Here is an 18,567-nt window from a genome sequence, read left to right as displayed (position 1 = left end):
AGAACGTATATCACATTGTAGAAGATTTGAGGTGTGCAGTTTTGCCAAAAGCTTGGTTGAAGGATATCTGTGTGCCTGGGACAGGTGTTAGGAAAGGGGGCACATGGCTGAAGAACTCCCTGAGCAGTCAGTTGCTGGGTGAGCTCCGCCTGACTCCAGGAGGGCCTAGCTTCTGTCGGAGTGCAGACGACGCCCTCGGCACTCTGCCCACAGCCCCGGCCTGCCTTCGTGAGCGCCTGGCAGCTTCAGCATTGCCATCCTTTTTAATTAACTGGAAGTGCCTGACCCTCCATAAACCAAACAAGCAGGTAGCCTCATTAGGAGGCTCCACAAGCAGCCAGAGGGAGACAGAGTGGGATAAATTAAGAACAGAGCATGCCTGACATGGACCCAAGTGCAATTTCTGTGCCATTAATCAAATTGTATGAGAAAGACTGTGGCAGCAGGAACACTCCTGCTGTATCCCTTAGATTGCACTACAGATTTGCGTGTATGCTCAGAAACCAGGAAATATTGGTGGGGAGAGGAGTAGATCATTGAATAGATTCCTGGTACTCTCTTCCGTATGGTTCAAAAATGAGACTTTTTTTGCACACCATTCAGCATCTCTGGACCAGTACTCTGGGCTAGTGTTCAGCCCTGAGAGCTGGGCCAATCTGGTGCCCATCCTGAGGACTATACTGTTCCCTTTCCTGTCTAGCTGTCAACAATGGAACACTAAGTCCCTAGTGTCAAGAATAAAAATGGCCTTGTGCTTGGATAAGGCACTGATTTTCCTCTAAGGATTTCTAGGCAGATTACATAGCTAATCTCTCTCACCACCACCTTTTTTTTTTTTTTTTTTTTACATTCATGGAGTGAGTCATGTAAGTAAAAACCAAAATTGTGTATGCTTAAGGTAGGATCTGTATGTGTGTATGTGTGTATATGTGGCATACCACACTATGCTTTCAAGAAGGATAGTTAAAACACGAAATGTGTACTCTCACCACATTGTTTGGCATTGCATAATGTTGACTCCAGAGGGCTTCTCCTGATTCCTCTCTCTCTCTCTCTCTCTCTCTCTCTCTCTCACACACACACACACAACTTCACATGATCCCATTACTTGAGCCTTTTGTGGGCCCCAGAAGTTCTCAAGTACACAGAGGTGTTCCTGTTCATAGGAAAATTCTACATCTTATTTCAGGTCTTGACTCAGATGAAGAACTTGGGCTGCTCTGTCACCACACGTCTTATCTAGGTGATTGTTTGGAGCATCAGTGGCTCTTGATACTCTGTAACCTCTTCTCTACATGTCATGTGTCTGCACGTCTGCATGGTGATTTCTGCTCTGAGGGTTGGGGCTGCACAGGGGAACATGTGTCCTGGCTATTCTATCTGGAGAATGTTCTCTGGGTTTGGGGAGAACTCAAGGAGAGGGCCATCTCCTTGGTTCTGCGAATCAGCTACGTCATCATCCAACTCTGTTATCTCATGCGCAGCCAACAGCTTTGGCATTTTGGGAATGTGGAAAGAAGAAAGCAAATTGGCTATAGCAAATCCAGTATCCACTAGTCGTCCACGTGGCTCTGATGTGCATATGCCGTCCAGCCCAGTAGGACAGCCAGCCTTCATGCTTTCTCATTGTCAGTAGCTTGCCTGTTGTTTTTTTTTTCTTTCTTTCTTTCTTTTGTTTTAAAACAGGGCAATATCTGATTTGGAGGGTGGAAACTATTTTATCAATCCACTAAATTCATTTCCACAAGGAAACTTTGGCTTGTGGCTATTACTAATCCTACGTCTGTGTGTTTCTCCCTTTCCCAGACCAGAGGGTAGCATCCTTCTGCACAATGACAGATATGCAACATGGGCAGGAACTGGAAGGGGACCAGGAGCTACCCTTGTGTGTAGATCCAGACAGTGGCAAAGAGTTCATGGACACAACTGGGTATGTGAGTCCCTGGAAACCCCCATCCCTCTCGCTGTCCCAAACCAGTGATTAACCAGGAAGACAGGAGCCAGTCTTCCACCATGCTTTCCCCTACTCCTGAAGAATCCAGAGAAGGGACGAACTAGAACTCACTTGGCTTCCTGACCTGCTGGGAACTTGGCTGCCTGATTGCTCTGCTCTGCGGGCAGATCCTGACTGCCAAGACGTGAGACCCAGGACTCACTGCGGCCAGCCTCCCTGGCACAGAGAGGGCGGATGAGGCCTCAGGCTCAGCATCTGCTGCCTAATTACCGCGATAGCACTAGGCAAGAACACCTCTCTGATCAGCCACGCATGCTGACCTGCCAAAGGCACGCTTCCTCCCAGAACCTGATCCTTCACCGAGTCTCAAACCCTCCACTGAAGTGCGTCGGACACACAGCATCTCATTCCCCTGGGTTCATGACGTGTGCACTCCCCTCCAAATGCATAGTCTGTGCCCGACATGCTTTCCCAAGTCCAACTGCCATATGAACAAGTTACCATTCATTCACATGTGTGCTCACCTCAGTGCTTAGCCACATGAGATTTTCATGGCAGGGAAAGGCTAATTAGAGAAACTGAACCTGTGTTTAGTTCCTAGGACTTCATTCTGGCCTACTCTATCCCAATTGGCAAAACTCATTTAAATAATATATCTTTTTGCCACCTTAGCAACCTGTATAGATTCTGAATTTCTCTTTAAATACATACAGTCCGGAGTTTTCCACCAAAGCAGCAGCAATATGGACACTTTCCCAATCTGACACAGTATTATTTATCTCCTTTCTGGGTCCTAAGCACAGGAAATAATTTTTTGTGTGTGAAAACTTTCCCAGTAGAAATAACTGAGTGAAATGTTATGATTTCACCTCTCTTGAGTCATTCTAATTATATCCTTGTTTGCTAGGGAGCGTTCGCCATCAACACTGACTGGTAAAGTTAATCAGCTGGAATTAATTCTTCGCCAACTCCAGACTGACCTCCGGAAGGTAAAGTAATCCCACAAGAGCACGGCCAGAACTCTTTCTCTGACACAGCCGCTCCTTTTTGAGCTATCACAATAAATGAAGAGATCAGGAAAGACAACTGCCCTAAACAAGACCCAGTAATCAGTAGAAAGGGGGACTCCTGTGGTCTAATTCAGTTTCTACCCTGCAGTTGGTTTATCTCATGTGGGAGGATGTGAGGATCCCAGTAGATGTGACAGAGCAAGGATGAGCCCTGTGGATGGCCAATCTCTGATGTCAGGTAGGTGCTCAGCGGGCCACCATTTCTCAGTTCTGTGAGTCATCACTCGTACTCACTGTATGAGCTAAGAGCAATTAGTTGCTGCCAAAGAGCTCCAGCAAGTTCCTACCCTCGGAAGTGTTCTGCACGCCAGCCCGCGTGTCAGTCCTGAGAGCTTCAGTCCTTCACTCTGCAAATGCTCGCTGCGCTCTCGCTGCACCATCAACACTCAGGTGCCTTTTGCCGTTCGCAGAAGTGGGGTGCAGTGCGGTGGCTGGAGAGTGTGGCAGGAAGGCCTTTGTGGTGGTGGTTTGGTTCCGCTTTTGAGGAAGGGCGGGATTGTAGTGGGAATGAATGCTGGGAGAAGAGAGCCAGTTGAGAAGGAGGTGATGAGGGTGAAGAGTGAGTGAGTAAGGTTCTGCTGTAGTGCACAAGGAGGGAGCTGCCTCGCAGGGGAGACAACCCGCAGCGCAGAGTGTGTATTCATGGCTGTGTGTTCGTCATGCGTGTGCTTGTGTGCACATACTCGCATGCGTTCATTCACACATACCTAGTCCAGATAAGCTGGCCCACTTCTCCTTGTTTCTCTATTTCCCAATTATGAGCTGAGAGTGTGCGGTGCGAAGGAGTGCAGTGTGAGCATCCCTAATCTAAAGTCCAAAAATCCAAAGCACTTCAAATCTAAAATCCCATGTGCTTCAAAATCCAGTACATTATGGCACTGACATGACACCACAGATGCAAAATTGCACACCTGACCTCATGTGATTCACAAAGCACAAGCACAATAAAAATATTGTATAAAAATTATCTTCAGGCTCTGTGTATAAGGTGTGTATGAAACATAAATGAATTTCTTGCTTGGATTTGTTCCGTCCCTAAGATGTCTCATTTTGCATATGCAGATACTACAAAATCCAAAACATTTATAATCAAAGAATTACAGGTAAAGGACACTCGGCCAATATAAAAAAAATTGAACATAGAGAAGGTACAGAGTAGACAATGAATTGACCAGGTATATTTGATATATTTGCCAAGCAAAACTAAAGGCACATTTAAATTTGTAGCATGAATTAAAAATGTGTTGGCAGAGTTAGGTGATTTTCTGCAGCCTGGGGAAAGAAGTTTTCCAGTATAGGAAACTGAGTGCTGGGATCAGCCAAGTCCCAGGCAAGCTGACTTGCTGGTCACCTTATCTCCAGCTATGGGTATAGAAGAGTTGTAGAGTTGGATTTAACCAATACTAGAGTTTAGACAAGAAGTTATGGCAAGGGGAGAGAAAGTCAAGGACATGGGGTACATATAAGATGTGAATAAACTATGGGACCCAGAGTCTAAGCTGGTTGAGGAAAGATAATGTCAGTGTGGGACAAGGGGAAGGCCATTGGTAGGAGTGAAGAGGAAAGTTGTAGCTTAAGTCATTGATGGGGGAGAAGACACTGAAGAAAAATAAGTTATTTATTTATTGATTGATTGATTGATTGATTTGAAAGACAGGGAGAAAGAAAGATCTTCTATCGAACTAATTCACTCCCAAAAGAAAAAGCAAGGATTGGGCCAGGCTGAAGCCAGGAGCCAGGAACTCCATCCAGATCTCCCATATGGGTGTCAGGGGCAATTACTTGGGCCATCATCTGTTCCCTTTCCAGGCATACGAGCAGGAAACTGGATCACAAGCAGAGCAGTGGAGATGTGACCTGGTGCTCCAGTATGGGATGCCAGCTTACGCCACTGTGCCCCAGTGCTGCCCCCAAAGAAATTATTTTTAAAAGACAGGAGATGGTGGTTAGGAAGAAGAAGCTTAAAACCATTTTAGGAGAGGATAAAGTCAGCAGCAATCCCAAGGTGGTTGTGGGTGTGGGAGGGCCGGGTTTTAAGATCATTGAGAGAAAGTAGTAGAGACACTGATTGGCAGAGTGTTGGATAGAACATCTACATCAGCAAAGATTGTGGGAGTTGGGGTAGAGGAGAGAAGAGTGAATCTAGAATCTCCCATGAATCATGGGGGAATGGTAGCGAATTCTCTGAGGAGGGTTGACATGAATAATTACCCCATGGCATGCCTTCCAAAAGGAGCTGGCATTTTAGCAAGGAGCAGTGATCTGCAGTGAGCAGAGGTAGGGGAGCAGTTTGCCCACCCAGCCTCTGTAGTGAGCGGCTAGGGACGGCGTCCTCACACGACAGCGAGGCTTCATGAAAGCATGAAGATGAAGGGAATTTCCGAGACGGGGCTGGGAGGGCAGGTGGTCATCATGACAGAATCCGAGTTCCCTGGGCCACAGGGAGAGGTCTGAGGAGTGTGAACAAGTGGACAGCTGAGCTACAGTAGGAAGGTTCTGACGTGCTGGGAACGAGAGGTCCTGGTAGGGAGAATGATTGTGGAGAGCAAGCACCTCGTGTAGACTGTGGGTCTACACAGGGAAGTTAGCAACTGGCTAAATGAGGCCTCTTCTTGGGACAGGGGCTGTGAGGCCAGTGCTGAGGCAGATGGTATTGGGGAGGGCCTGGGAAGAAATATTAGGAAAAATTAAGGGCAGGGCCCAACATGCAAGAATGGATGTCTCCTGAAGAGGCCATGTCACCAGCTGACCCCATTCAGCACCCCGCATAGCACGGCAGGCAGTGGCCAGTGTGGATTCAGCTGTCAGGTCAGATGCCATTTAAAAAAATACTGATTGATAAAATCTGACCATGACTCCCTCTCTATTTGGGACAAGGCATCTCTTGTGGCATTAGGGAACTGAAACTTGTGTTAAGTATTTTTCATTCCTGTGTGCTGGAAACTCCAGGTGTCATTCTTCTGAAAATGTTGATCATTTTTATATATTTTTCTATAGCAAACTGTGGAAAGACTGTAGAACAGGAAAGCTTTTCTTATAAACATACTGTGGTGATACCAGTTGTGTACAGTAAGTTCACTTGGGAATCTCTGTGCATTTGTTAACCTCTTTACTCTAGTTTCTCTTTTTGGGATGGTGGATAAAAGAAACTGGCTAATAATTAGCTTCCTATGTAACAGCCGTCTTGACCTGCCTTTGGAGCAGAGCAGAACAAAAGGAGACGATATATGGAGTGGGTCACTCCTGTCCTTTGTTGTAGGCAGAAATCAGCGGCAGGCGAGTCACTTCACTAAAGAAAGCACACCCCTCTCCCAGTAATGAGTAAATGAGAACAGTGAAAGTAAGGGATTCCTGGGCACCAGCTTAGGAGTGAATGTACCAGTCAGTATCCATGACTTGGTTTGTTTCTGCTCCTCCCAGGAAAAACAGGACAAGGCAGTTCTGCAAGCAGAAGTGCAGCACCTGCGACAAGACAACATGAGGCTGCAGGAGGAGTCCCAGACTGCCACAGCTCAGCTGCGGAAATTCACAGAATGGTTTTTCAACACCATTGACAAGAAATCCTAACCAGTGTGCACCGCACCGAGGGACCATAGGGGAACACCTGTTGTCCCTTCCAAGTTGCAAACGTGTGTTTATTTCAGTATGCTTTTAACCAACTGTAGATGTTCTTGCTCTCCCATTCTCTGTAGCACCATTCACCCCAGCAGGATAGGGAGCCGCGTCTCTTTCTCGGTAGCCACAGCAGAGAGCAGCGCTGATGTGCCGGTGAATGTAACTCCCGGTGTGAAGATGAATGTACATTCTGGTGGCAGTTGAGACCTTTCTCTTTCAGACTCTACTAAATGGTGCTCTGGCTTGGGCTTACCTCAAGAAGAAAGAGAATTGCGTTGGATTTCCTATATATCAGGTGACCTGGTAGAGATGTTAAAGCAATTTACCATAGTTTGGGCTTTAGTATTGTAAAATATACATGAAAACAAATAATCAGACATATACTTTAATGTTAAAGGTGCTCTATTTTTTTGGATGTACAGTAGTTTTATTTCCACAGCCACATTATCATAGCAATAAGAAAGGAGGCATAGTAAATAGTTGGAGAAGCTTTGTCAGAGGAAATAAAAAAGCACTGATGTGGTTAACACTAGTTCGAATGCAGTTACTTTAGAGACTTATTTATTTGCAGGAAAAAAATGGTGCCTGAATATTAACAGTGTTCTGATTTTTTTAAAAGAAAAAGATACATATGCCTTGTCAATGGCTCACCGAGTTGTCAGTAGTCACTTCAACTCTTAGTTCACTTTTGTATAGTTGCTCTGCTGAAAAAAAAAAGGAGAGAGAGTAAAACTGCTGACTCATCGCAACTCCCCTGTATGCTGTGAGCCAGCAAAATCACTTGTACAATGCCAGATTTGTTTATCTTTGTACAGAAGCTTTGATGAAGTGTCTTGTATTTAACACCCTTATTTAAGCTTATTTAACCTTAAATTGTTAATTTTATAAAATTTGGTTGTACCTGCACTATGATGAGGGAGGTAGGTAGTGGCAAGCTCAGAAAGGCTGTCTGCCTGGAGACTGAGAAGCAGGGTGGGGAGATTCTAACAACTGGATGCTGCTAGTAACAAGTTGTTTGTATTGCTTTACCATTTTTAACTGTTATATTTGAGATGAACATACATTTTGCTTTTTTAATAAATGTTGAAAAGAAGTCCAAATAGGTAATGATGTTGTCAGGTGAATGTAGATTTTTTTTAATGATCTAATATGTGAACAGTCCAGCTGACTGTGAATTTATTGTGGGTCACTTAGGATCTTGATCTGTATTAAATACTGTTTACCTGCCTGCTTAGAGAATCCCAAACTGACTCAAAGAGTAACTAGTATTTATTAGTAGCTGTTGTGTGCAAGACACTATTCTCTGAGCTTTTTGTCTGTCGTATTTAATCCAAACTCTATCCATAGTAGATAAGCAGTGGGAACCCCATTTTACAACCAAGGAGATTGTGTTCAAGTTTAGTAATTTACTCAAGGTTGCTGTTTTTTTAAAATTAGATTCTCATTCAACAATGAATTTGGTGTTGTTTTTAAGGAAATAACACACAATAAAATAGTAGAGATTTGCAAAATATTCAGGATGGAAGACACAGAACCTAGACCCAGTTAAACCTATAAAGTGTATAGCTCTCCCTCAGAGAACAGAAACATCAGCAATTTGAAGGAAGCAAATTTAGAATTTCCCTCAAAAGAATTTTTTAGATGAGCTCACGAGACATGTACTAAATGACGCCCTACTATTCCTCTAACAACTGTAGCAGTAGGCTTCATAGGCTGTTTCTTTTGGCAACCCACTGTGGGAGATACGTGTACCAGCAGCATGCATCCAGGGAGTAAAGTTTTCAGGGAATCAGAACGTTATAGCTCAAGTAGGTAGTATCCTCCCTCCTTTTCTTTCTTCTGTCTCTGTATCCCAAGCACTATGTAAGCAGCTGAAATAGGGAATAACAGAGATCAAGGTCTATCTTCACAGGCTATATAACCTGTGACGCAGGGAAATGGACATGCTATTATTCTGAAAGTCAGAAATTAAAAGCGTACCTGGAGGGCAGCCATTTGGTCTAGTAGTTGAGATGCACGTTGGGATGCCCACATTCCATATTGGAGTCCCTGGGTTGAGGTTCTGGCTCTACTCCAACTTCAGCTTGCAGTTAATGTAAGGCGACAGGTGATGACTCAAGTAGTTGGTCATGTAGAAGATCTAGCCATGAAAAGATCTAGATTGAATTCCAGACTTCTGACTTTGGCCTGGCTCAGCCCCATCCATTGAAATCATTTTTGGGGGTAAACCAATGAATGGGGAAGCAGGCTGTCTTTTACTCTCTTCTCTCCTTCTCCCCACCTCTCAAATACATATTAAAATATTAATTAAAATAGTACCTGGGAATAATTATTGATAAACACTGAATTATCCAAATAGTTCCTGAATGTCAGGTACTGTCCTGAGTCTTTTGTTGTGTATGTATCAGCCCTATGAGGTAGATATTGTAATCCTATCTCTTTATCACGGAGGGATTGTGATGTAGATAGGGTGGTCCATGGATGAGTGAGTGGTCCAGGTAGAAGCGATATGAGCTTCCAACCCTTCTAGGCTCAATGTGTTCAAGGAATCTACCAGAAGCCAGGGTGTACTGAGAATAAGTAGTGAAAAGACAAAATAACAAGGAATGAGTTTGGAGATCTGCAAAACCCACATTATTATGGACCTGTAGGCCTTGGTAGAGTTTGGGTATTGTCTATGTTCAAAGGAAGCTATTAGAGCAGGAAAACAGCCCAGTACGGTCTGTATTGTAAATGGGTTCCTCCAACTTCTAAAAGAGAATGGGTCATAGGGCCCTCAGACATTTTCTCTATAAGACGTCTAGTAAATATTTTGAACTTTAGGAGTCACACAGTGTTGCTTATTTTGAAATTTCTATTTACCAGCCTTTAAAAATGGTAACAGCCATTTTTAATGTGCAAGTCCACCCATCAGCGTAGCTTACTTACCAACCCCAAGTACAATACAAAGAGGAAGACAAGTCTCTGTGAGTGATGTGCTGACTCAGCTGTAATGAGACATTGAGATGGAGATCAACAGGCCTCACATGGATTTGGAGATGGAATGCACAGAACTGCTGGTGGGTTGGAGAGAGGAGGGGACGGTTTGATCCAGGGATAAACTCTAAACTTCAAAGGAATTGATGAATTGTGTGTTCTTCAGATAGTTGTCCATAAATATTCCTTAACTGTAGTAAAAGATTAACAACAGTTACATTCTTGGCAGGGACCTGAAGTACAGCCTCATTGATCAGGGGTGGATGCATTTGTCGTATAGACAGAAAGGAGGACTGTTTAGAGAACATAAAGGAACCTAATAAAAACCTAGCTGATGGAAAGCCACCCCGCCTTCTTAAAGCATGCCCGTGGTCAGATCCAGAAGGTATTTTTGAAAAAAACAGTCATGGGTCTGTACCAGCAAAAGAACAAATAATCTCAAGTCTGTCGCAAAGGGCCAAGCCTAAACACATGTGATTTCAAGCCAAAGTGATTTCAAACGGGTGTTTCCATCAACAATCAAGGCCTTGAAAAATCCCCTCCATGCTCACATAATAGATGTAGTTCTGAGAGCATTGGTGGCCGGGTGAAAATGTGCTACCTTTTAAACACACTGACTTACTGGAATGCTGTGCTACATACAAACTAAATATTGGAGTGTAACCCCTAAAAATAATCACTTTTATTTTAGAATAATTAAGCAGGTGCTTTTTTTTCTAATCATATGGAGTGAACTATGATATAGTAAGGTCATTCTAATATGTGACAATTAAAAGTTAATTAGCATATTAGTGGCTTTTATCTTTCCATTCTCTGCGGCAGGGAGAAGGCTTATCATTAAAGTATGTCACAGTTGAGAGGGATAACAGCCCAGGCCTGCCTTTGCTGCTCACAATTATCTTCTAAAATGCCAAGAGTCTTGTCTTTCTAGCCCATTGCAATCCCGAATTAAATAACATATCATTAACCGGGAGTTCTCAATATACTCATGAAGCCATAACCCATACCTTCTTGCCCACAGAGCCAAAGATCAAAGAGATAGCTATAAAAACAGTATTAACAAAAACCTATAACTATGATCAATAGCAGACTACTTGAGTAGGAAAATTACTTGCTCCTTGTGTAAAATATTGGCCCAGGAAACCTGGAACTGTGGTTTAGAGGAAGAATGGACATCACCTTGAGACTGATTGAAAAATCTCTAATTTGGGAGAAGCTGTGGGTAATACATCTTGGAGAGTCAACCAGAACGGAGGTGCATGTCCCTAGAAGCCATGTTGGTGGCAGAGCAGCTGAGTTGGCCAGAACGGTCACCGTGCTGCCTTGTCAGCAAAGAAGCATGGACACCTTGCTAAGACAAAAGCTCACTACTTTTAGTGCCTGCCTGTGAAGATCATCAAATAATCTCAGGTCCTCTGAAGTCAGGCCTGTGTTCTTCATGTTGGGGGATTGGGGCAGAGGAGGGTGATAAGAACTGGTACAGATACTTGGCACCTTCAAATTACTGGTTAGTAAGAAACAAGTCATTTGAGTGCCTGAGGATTTTGTGCTTACAAATGTAAAACTGCTTTCCTGAAAGCACCTAGTCCATGTCATACATCAATTGTATGAATTTAATTCCCAACTTCAGTTTCTATCTCCATCCACTTCCTGCCAATGCAAACTGAGGGAGACAGGAGTGATGGCTCAAGTAACTGGGTCCTTAGCATCCATGTGGGAGACCTGGATTGCATTTCTGGCTCCCAGATTCAACCCTGGCCCAGTCCTAGCCAGTATGATCAACTGGGGAGTGAGCCAACAGATAGGAACGCTTAAGTTCATTGCCTCTGCCTCTCATGCTAAATAATAAAACTACACTTCCCTGAGTCTACTGTAATCAGTTCAGGCATGCTACTCACAGAGGGAAAAGTAGAGTTGGATGAATTTGATTCAATACCTGGTTAGAGGCAGGTAGGAGGTAAATGTATTTATGACCCCTAAAAAGGAAAATGGTAAGAGATGTGCCCAAACCCAAGGAATGCGTTAGTTTTTTTTTTTTTTTTTTTGACAGAGTGGACAGAGAGAGACAGAAAGGTCTTCCTTTTGCCGTTGGTTCACCCTCCAATGGCCACCACGGCCAGCGCATTGCACTGATCCGAAGGCAGGAGTCAGGTGCTTCTCCTGGTCTCCCATGCAGGTGCAGGGCCAAGGACCTGGGCCATCCTCCACTGCACTCCCAGGCCACAGCAGAGAGCTGGCCTGGAAGAGGGGCAACCGGGACAGAATCCGGCGCCCCGACCAGGACTAGAACCCGGTGTGCCGGCGCCGGAGGATTAGCCTATTGAGCCACAGCGCCAGCCGCATTAGATTTCTGATCTGTAGCCTCCAAATTAACCCAAAGGCCAAACTTCCTGACTTTCTCCAATAGGAATTAGGCAAAAACTTAAGCACAATGTTGTCTCCTCAGGTATTTTGTAGACTTTTTTTTTAAAAGATTTATTTATTTATTTGAAAGTCAGAGTTAATACACAGAGAGGAGAGGCAGAGAGAGAGAGAGAGGTCTTCCATCCGCTGGTTCACTCCCTGTCGCTCCCCCTCTTCGTGGAGGAACGACACAGGACCCTGCGCTGTTCTTTTGTCTGCTCGGCCCTTCCCGGGTTTGCTGCTGGTTCTTCCCGGGTTGGCTACCGTCCCTTCCACCTCCGTGGAAGGGCGGTTCCCCCTGGCCACTTTCCCCACTTCCGCGGGGGAGCGGCACACCGCCGGCCGGCTCTCTCGGGGGCTGCACAGGTGTTCCTTCAGATAGATGTTCCTGGTGCATGTTGTCTCTCTCCTCCTTTATAGTCCTCTTCCACCAATCCCAACTCTGCTACCCACACGCCGAGTACGCTGCTCTCCTCCAATCAGGAGCAGGTCCTGCTGCTTATTGGTTGAACTGGAGGCAGCTGTGTAGAAGCTGTTTCTCCCTTCTCAGCGCCATATTGTGGGAGAGCAGATGCATAGAATAAGTCTTAATTCCAGTAACTTAGTCTAGTCCAAGTTGCTCTCAGTTGCTCCCCACAACTCCCCAATTGGCCACAACGGCCAGAGCTGCACTGATCCGAAGCCAGGAGCTTCTTCCGGGTCTCCCACATGGGTGCAGGGGCCCTAGGACGTGGGCCATCTTCTACTGCTTTCCCAGGCCATAGCAGAGAGCTGGATCGGAAGTGGAGCAGCTGCAACTGGAACCAGCACTCATATAGGATGTGGCACTGCAGGGGATGGCTTTACCTGCTACACCACAGCGCCAGCCCCTTGTAGACTTAAAAGGGCATCATTCCCAAATGTCACAATCTTAGACTGTGCACTTAAGATTCAGGGACTTCTAAGTTGCTTTTTAAAAATATTACTGGGGCCAGTGCCGTGGCCCAGCGGGTTAAAGCCCTGGCCTGAAGCGCCGGCATCCCATATGGGCACCAGTTCCAGTCCCGGCTGCTCCTCTTCCAATCCAGCTCTCTGCTATGGCCTGGGAAAGCAGTAGAAGACGGCCCAAGTCTTTGGGCCCCTGTACCCACGTGGGAGACCCAGAAGAAGCTCCTGGCTCCTGGCTTCGGATCATTGCGGCCATTTGGGGAGCGAACCAGAGGATGGAAGACCTCTTTCTCTGTCTTTACCTCTCTTTGTAACTCTGTATTTCAAATAAATAAATTTTTAAAAAAGTTATTACTGGGGCCAGCACTGTGGCACAGTGGGTAAAACCACTGCCTGCAGTGCGACCATCCCATATGGACACGGTTTGAGTCCCAGCTGCTCCACTTCTGATCCAGCTCTCTGCTGTGGCCTGGGAAAGCAGTAGAAGATGGCCCAAGTCCTTGGGCCCCTGCACCCATGTGGGAGACCCAGAATAAGCTCTTGGCTTCTACTGGCTCAACTCTGGCTGTTGCGGCCAATTGGGGAATGAACCAGCGGATGGAAGACCTACCTCTCTCTCTCTCTCTCTCTCTCTCTCTCTCCCTCTCCCTCTCCCTCTCCCCCTTTCTCTGCCTCTCCTTCTGTGTATCTCTTTCAAATAAATAAATAAATCTTTAAAAAAATTTTTTAAAGTTATTACTCGTGCAAACCTCCTCCAGTTCTTCTAATGCCAGAAAGTTCCCTGCCCTGCCCTCAAAATTTTTTTATTGATTTTTTTGAGATTTATTTATTTATTAATTTGAGAGGTAGAGTTACTGACAGAGGGGGAGACCGAGAAAAGGCTTCCATCCTCTGGTTCACTCCCCAAATAGCTGCAACAGCCAGAGCTGGGCAGTTCAGAAGCCAGGAGCCAGGAGCTTCTTTGGGACTCCCACAAGGGTGCAGGGGCCCAAGGTCTTGGGCTAGCTTCCACTGCTTTCCCAGGCCATAGCCGAGAGCTGGCTCAGAAGAGGAGCTGCTGGGACATGAACAGGCATCCATATGGATGCATATGCATATGGATCCATATGCAGGCAGAGCCTTAGCCTACGATGCCACAGTGCCAGCCCCCCTCTCAAATTCTTACAATGAAAGTTCAACTGTTGGCATCTGCAGACTCTGAAAGTACGCTCATCTCTCTCTTCCACCCCTCATATCCCAGACTTGCTGAAAATTTCCAGAGCAGCCTGGTTTTCCAGAAGAGCGCATGAAAACAATCCCTCCAACATGCAGATATCCTTTGGCTGCTGAACTGTCACTGTCGCTGAAGCACAGAATTAAGGGGCACGTTCCCAATGCCCTGGCCATCAATACCCATGAATCAGGCTGTGAGGCTCTGGTACTGGAAGTTCCCTTGTTCCAGCATCAGCTGCTTTCCTGGCCTTCCCATGATCCAGAGAAAGCCTTGTGTGCAGGAGGAGGCTCAAAGTCACAGCATTCCAGCAAATTGTCTGCCTGGACCAAATCAGTGCTGGCTATAGGTACACATCTGCAGATGGAGATTTCAGACTCTGGCACAGTCTCTGCTGTGGCTGTGTAAAATAAATTGGGCCTGGGCGTCTGGGTCTTTGCCCCTCTTCCCACAACCATAATCATGGATGGCAAACCAAGCAGATCTAGCTGAATGCTCTATTAAATTGGAATAATTAAACATGGCAGTCATGTGCTCCTCTAGGATCTGATTAAACACCTTGTGGAACCCCATCTGGTCTGAGGGCTTGCCAAACAGCAGGCTCTAGCCCACAACCCCCACTTCCCATGAATATAAAATTCCAAGAGTGGACATTCTATATCCTTTTAAATTAAGCACATGAGAGCTCAAATAGCCCTGCTCATGAGGGGACATGCTCTCTCCTGTAACAAGGAAAAGAAGTTAGCCAGGTAACCCCTCAACTCCTGCTTGATTCTTTTTCATTGTTAACTCTTGGACTATCTGAGGGCTGTTGTTCAGCCCTCATCATCCTTTTTCTTTTTTTAAGATTTTATTTATTTACTTGAGAGGTGGAGTTACAGACAGAGGGAAAGATAGAGAGAAAAGTCTTCCATTCTCTGGTTCACTCCCCAAATGGCTGCAGTGGCTGGAGCTGGGCCTATCCGAAGCCAGGAGCCAAGAGCTTCTTCCCAGTCTCCCACGCAGGTGCAGGGGCCCAAGGACTTGGGCCATCTTCTACTGCTTTCCTAGGCCACAGCAGAGAGCTGGATTGGAAGAGGAGCAGCCAGGACTAGAACCAGTGCCCATATGGGATTCCAGTGCCGCAAGTGGAGGCCCAATATGCCACAGCACCAGCCCAGTCCTCATCTTAAAATGATTTCATTTCTGATGGTTTGTGAGGAGGAAGAGAGGGTTAGAGTTCTGATAGTGACCCAGTTCACGAGACTGGCAGATGCAGGCCATGCTGCTTATACTAATTCATTGTTGAAGTGAGCTCTGAAACCAAGAGTATTTCCCCTAGTGTAACAGGTTCCTCGCAATAGCCTGTTGAGTGTCTTGTCCTAAATGGTAAAACTGAACTTGACTTGGCCATCCTGTTTGTTACTGCCTCATTGGGTAAGGATCATTCTCACCAGGGAAATGGATTTCCGATGCAACTTTTACTGTTAAATATTATCCAATAAGGGTGGTGGTTTGATGCATTGGGCAAGATGCTGGTTGGAATGAGTACATCCCATATCACAGTGCCTGGGTTCAAGTCCCAGCCCTGCTCCCTATCAAGTTTCCTGCTAATGTGCACTATGGAAGATAGCAGTTGATAGTTTAAGTACTTGGGTCCCTGCCATCCACGTGGACTAAATTGAATTCTATACTCCTGGCTTCAGCCTGGCCCAGTCCTGGATGTGTGGGTATTTTGGGAGTGAACTAACAGATAGGAGGTCTTTCATTCTGCCTTTCAAATAAATAAAAATAAATAATTTTAAAAATTCAAAAACCTAAGTATTATCCAATAATGTAAACATATAAAGAAATATTCTGTAAGGATTCTATCTTCATTTGTCCTATGAAACAGTTTAGGTACATGAAGTTTGTTCAACTCTATAAATACATTACATTGATGAATGTAGACATCAAATTTATATGTTCAGAGATGCACATTTTATTTATAAAAGTGTTTGCCAATGTCAATTTTCTTTTAAATTTTTTTATTTATATAAGGTAGAAAAATTTCATATGTACAGATTTAAGAGTGTAATGATATTTCCCATCCTATCCTGCCTCCTGTCTATGCCCCCACCCTCCATTCTCCTTCCTTTCTTATTTTTTCTTTTAATTTTTACAGTGGCATACTTTCAGTTTATTTTATAATCACAGATTTAACCAACTTCACCAAATAAAGAATTCAACAAATAGTAAGTAGAAAAAACACTGTATCTCAAGAGTATAGACAGACTGTAAATAGTAATCAAATCTCAAAATGTCAATTTCACTGATATGCATTATATTTTTGTGTTCTGTATATTAATAACCACAATTCAGGGAAAATGTAATATTTGTCTTTGGGGGACTGGCTTATTTCATTAAGCATAATGGCTTCTAGTTGGATCCATTTTGTTGTGAAGGACAGGATTTTTTATGGCTGAGTAGTATTCCATTGTGTATAAATACCACATTTTCTTTATGCAGTCATCAGTTAATGAACATCTGGGTTGATTGCATTTCTTAACTATTGTGAATGTGCTGCAATAAACAGGGCAGGTACAGGTAACTGTCATATGCTGATTTCATTTTGTTTGGGTAAATTTCCAGGAGTTGGATGGCTGGCTCATTTGGTAGATGTATTTTCAGATGAAGGGGAAAAATGTTACCCTAATACACTGTCAGTGGGAATGTAAATTAGTACAAACATTATCGAGACAGTATGGAGATTCCTCTTATAAACATTTTCAGTATTCTTGCTTGGAAAATTTGACTTACCCAGCTGGAATAACCTTTGGTTCTTCTAGAAACCTGTGGACTTTACACTTCCCTATAACATTATCATGGATAGCCTGTTCCCTCCTGAACTGTGACTTGTGATGGATTTTATTATAAATGAGAAGGATAGGAAGGGGACAAGTGTTGGCAAGGATGTGGAGGAATTAGAATCCTGGTATACGTTGGTGGGAATATAAACTGGGCAGCTGCTATGGAACTGTATGGAGATTCCTTTAAAAAAATTAAAGATAGAATTATCTTATAACCCATCATTTCCACTTCAGAGTATGTACCCAGCAATTCCAAAGGAAATCAGAGTCTCAGAGAGGTATCTGTACACCTATGTTCATAGCAGCATTATATAGTAGCCAAAAGGCAGAAGCAACCCAAGGTCCATCAACAGATGAATGGATAAACAAAATGTGGTCTATACGTTCAATGGAAGATTACTGAGCCTTAAAAAGGAAGGAAATGCGAATATATGCTACCACATGGATGAGCCTTAGAGATATTATATAACATGAAATAAGCCAGTCACAAAAGGACAAATGCTCTGTGATTTCATTGATGTGAGTCAGTAGCAGGACAGAAAATAGAATGGCAGTTTCCAGGAACTGGTGAGGGGGTATAGGAGTTGTTGTTTCACTGGTACAGAGTATGAGAAGATGAAAAAGTTCTGGAGACAGACGGCAGTGATGGTTGTACGATGTTGTGAATGTACTTAAGTAAAGGCATGGGGCCTGCGTGAGTGAGCTGGTAGGGACTTGGGGTGGAAAAGCACAGGGAAACCAGGAAGCTTAATCTAACAAAAAATAAAGACATATTGGAACAAGTGCAGAGAAATACAGAAACACCATTGATATGCTCTCTGGATGCTAAAGAGTAGCCAGCCAGACTTTGATCGATTGCCATCTATTCAAAATGAAGAGACATCATTCCAAGAAGCTTTGCTCTGGGGGCCCACAGGAAGAGCAACAGGGGGAAGGAAGGCCTCTCTCTGAAGAGTGATTAATTTGGTAATTAATGCATAGAGGGGAAAGAATGATTCCGAAATGTTTGCTCCAGGCCCTAAATGTCAACGGTTAGCTCTGCAATTGGAGCATCTGGTAGGACAGTGAGGTTGGATGAGCTGGAGAATGAGATCAGACACTGGGGCAGCAGGGGAAGGGATTAAAGATGAATAGCTTCGGGGGTGCTTGAGGACTCTGAAGCCTGGAAACAGTGAGGGGGAAATGCTTTGAAAAGAAAAAACAAAGGCTGCTATGAGATATCCTGGGTATTTAGTGGAAGAAAGGAGAGCCATAGAGCTGGAAGTGGCCAATCCCTTCACTTTACAAAAGATCACATCCTAGACTGGATGGGTAGAGGGATGACGGGGCTCAGGCAAGACCAAATCTATAGCATGGGTTGTGCTATGGTATCGTTTCGCTGGATCAGAGGAAGTGCTGTGTTTGCAGTACTCTTTGCATTTTGGATAAGGGTGTCTGCACTAGAGATCTGATTTCTCAAATTGAGACAATCTAAGACTTAGAAGTAAGAAAATACTGTTGGATACCTTTAAGATGAGAAATTACTGAAGAAAATCTAATTTTCAACTCTGCTTTAACTCTAACCTAACTTTATCAGACCTGCCT

At 44.4% G+C, this 18,567-nt stretch overlaps 1 protein-coding gene across 14 annotated transcripts in view; it reads left to right on the top strand.

Annotated features, from left to right (window-relative positions):
- The window catches only part of SIPA1L2 (signal induced proliferation associated 1 like 2), a 231,310-nt gene extending 223,564 nt beyond the window's left edge, over positions 1-7,746 (top strand). For 8 of the 14 annotated variants that reach the window (XM_051821459.3, XM_051821455.3, XM_002717364.6 and 5 more), the window contains 4 exons: positions 1,190-1,243; positions 1,807-1,930; positions 2,862-2,943; positions 6,445-7,746. In XM_051821459.3, the coding sequence (XP_051677419.1) occupies positions 1,190-1,243; positions 1,807-1,930; positions 2,862-2,943; positions 6,445-6,591 (407 nt within the window). In that variant the 3' untranslated portion in view covers positions 6,592-7,746. Of the gene's footprint in view, positions 1-1,189; positions 1,244-1,806; positions 1,931-2,861; positions 2,944-3,112; positions 3,203-6,444 lie in introns of all 14 variants that reach the window. The other 6 variants (XM_070055530.2, XM_070055529.2, XM_051821456.3 and 3 more) reach the window with 3 other exon arrangements.
- Positions 7,747-18,567: the final 10,821 nt, after the last annotated feature.

The sequence above is a fragment of the Oryctolagus cuniculus genome, chromosome 13, assembly GCF_051225735.1.
Source record: "Oryctolagus cuniculus isolate XC-2025 breed Fujian yellow rabbit chromosome 13, ASM5122573v1, whole genome shotgun sequence".
In the NCBI taxonomy this organism is placed as follows: domain Eukaryota; kingdom Metazoa; phylum Chordata; class Mammalia; order Lagomorpha; family Leporidae; genus Oryctolagus; species Oryctolagus cuniculus.
This window is presented reverse-complemented; position numbering and strand designations above follow the sequence as displayed.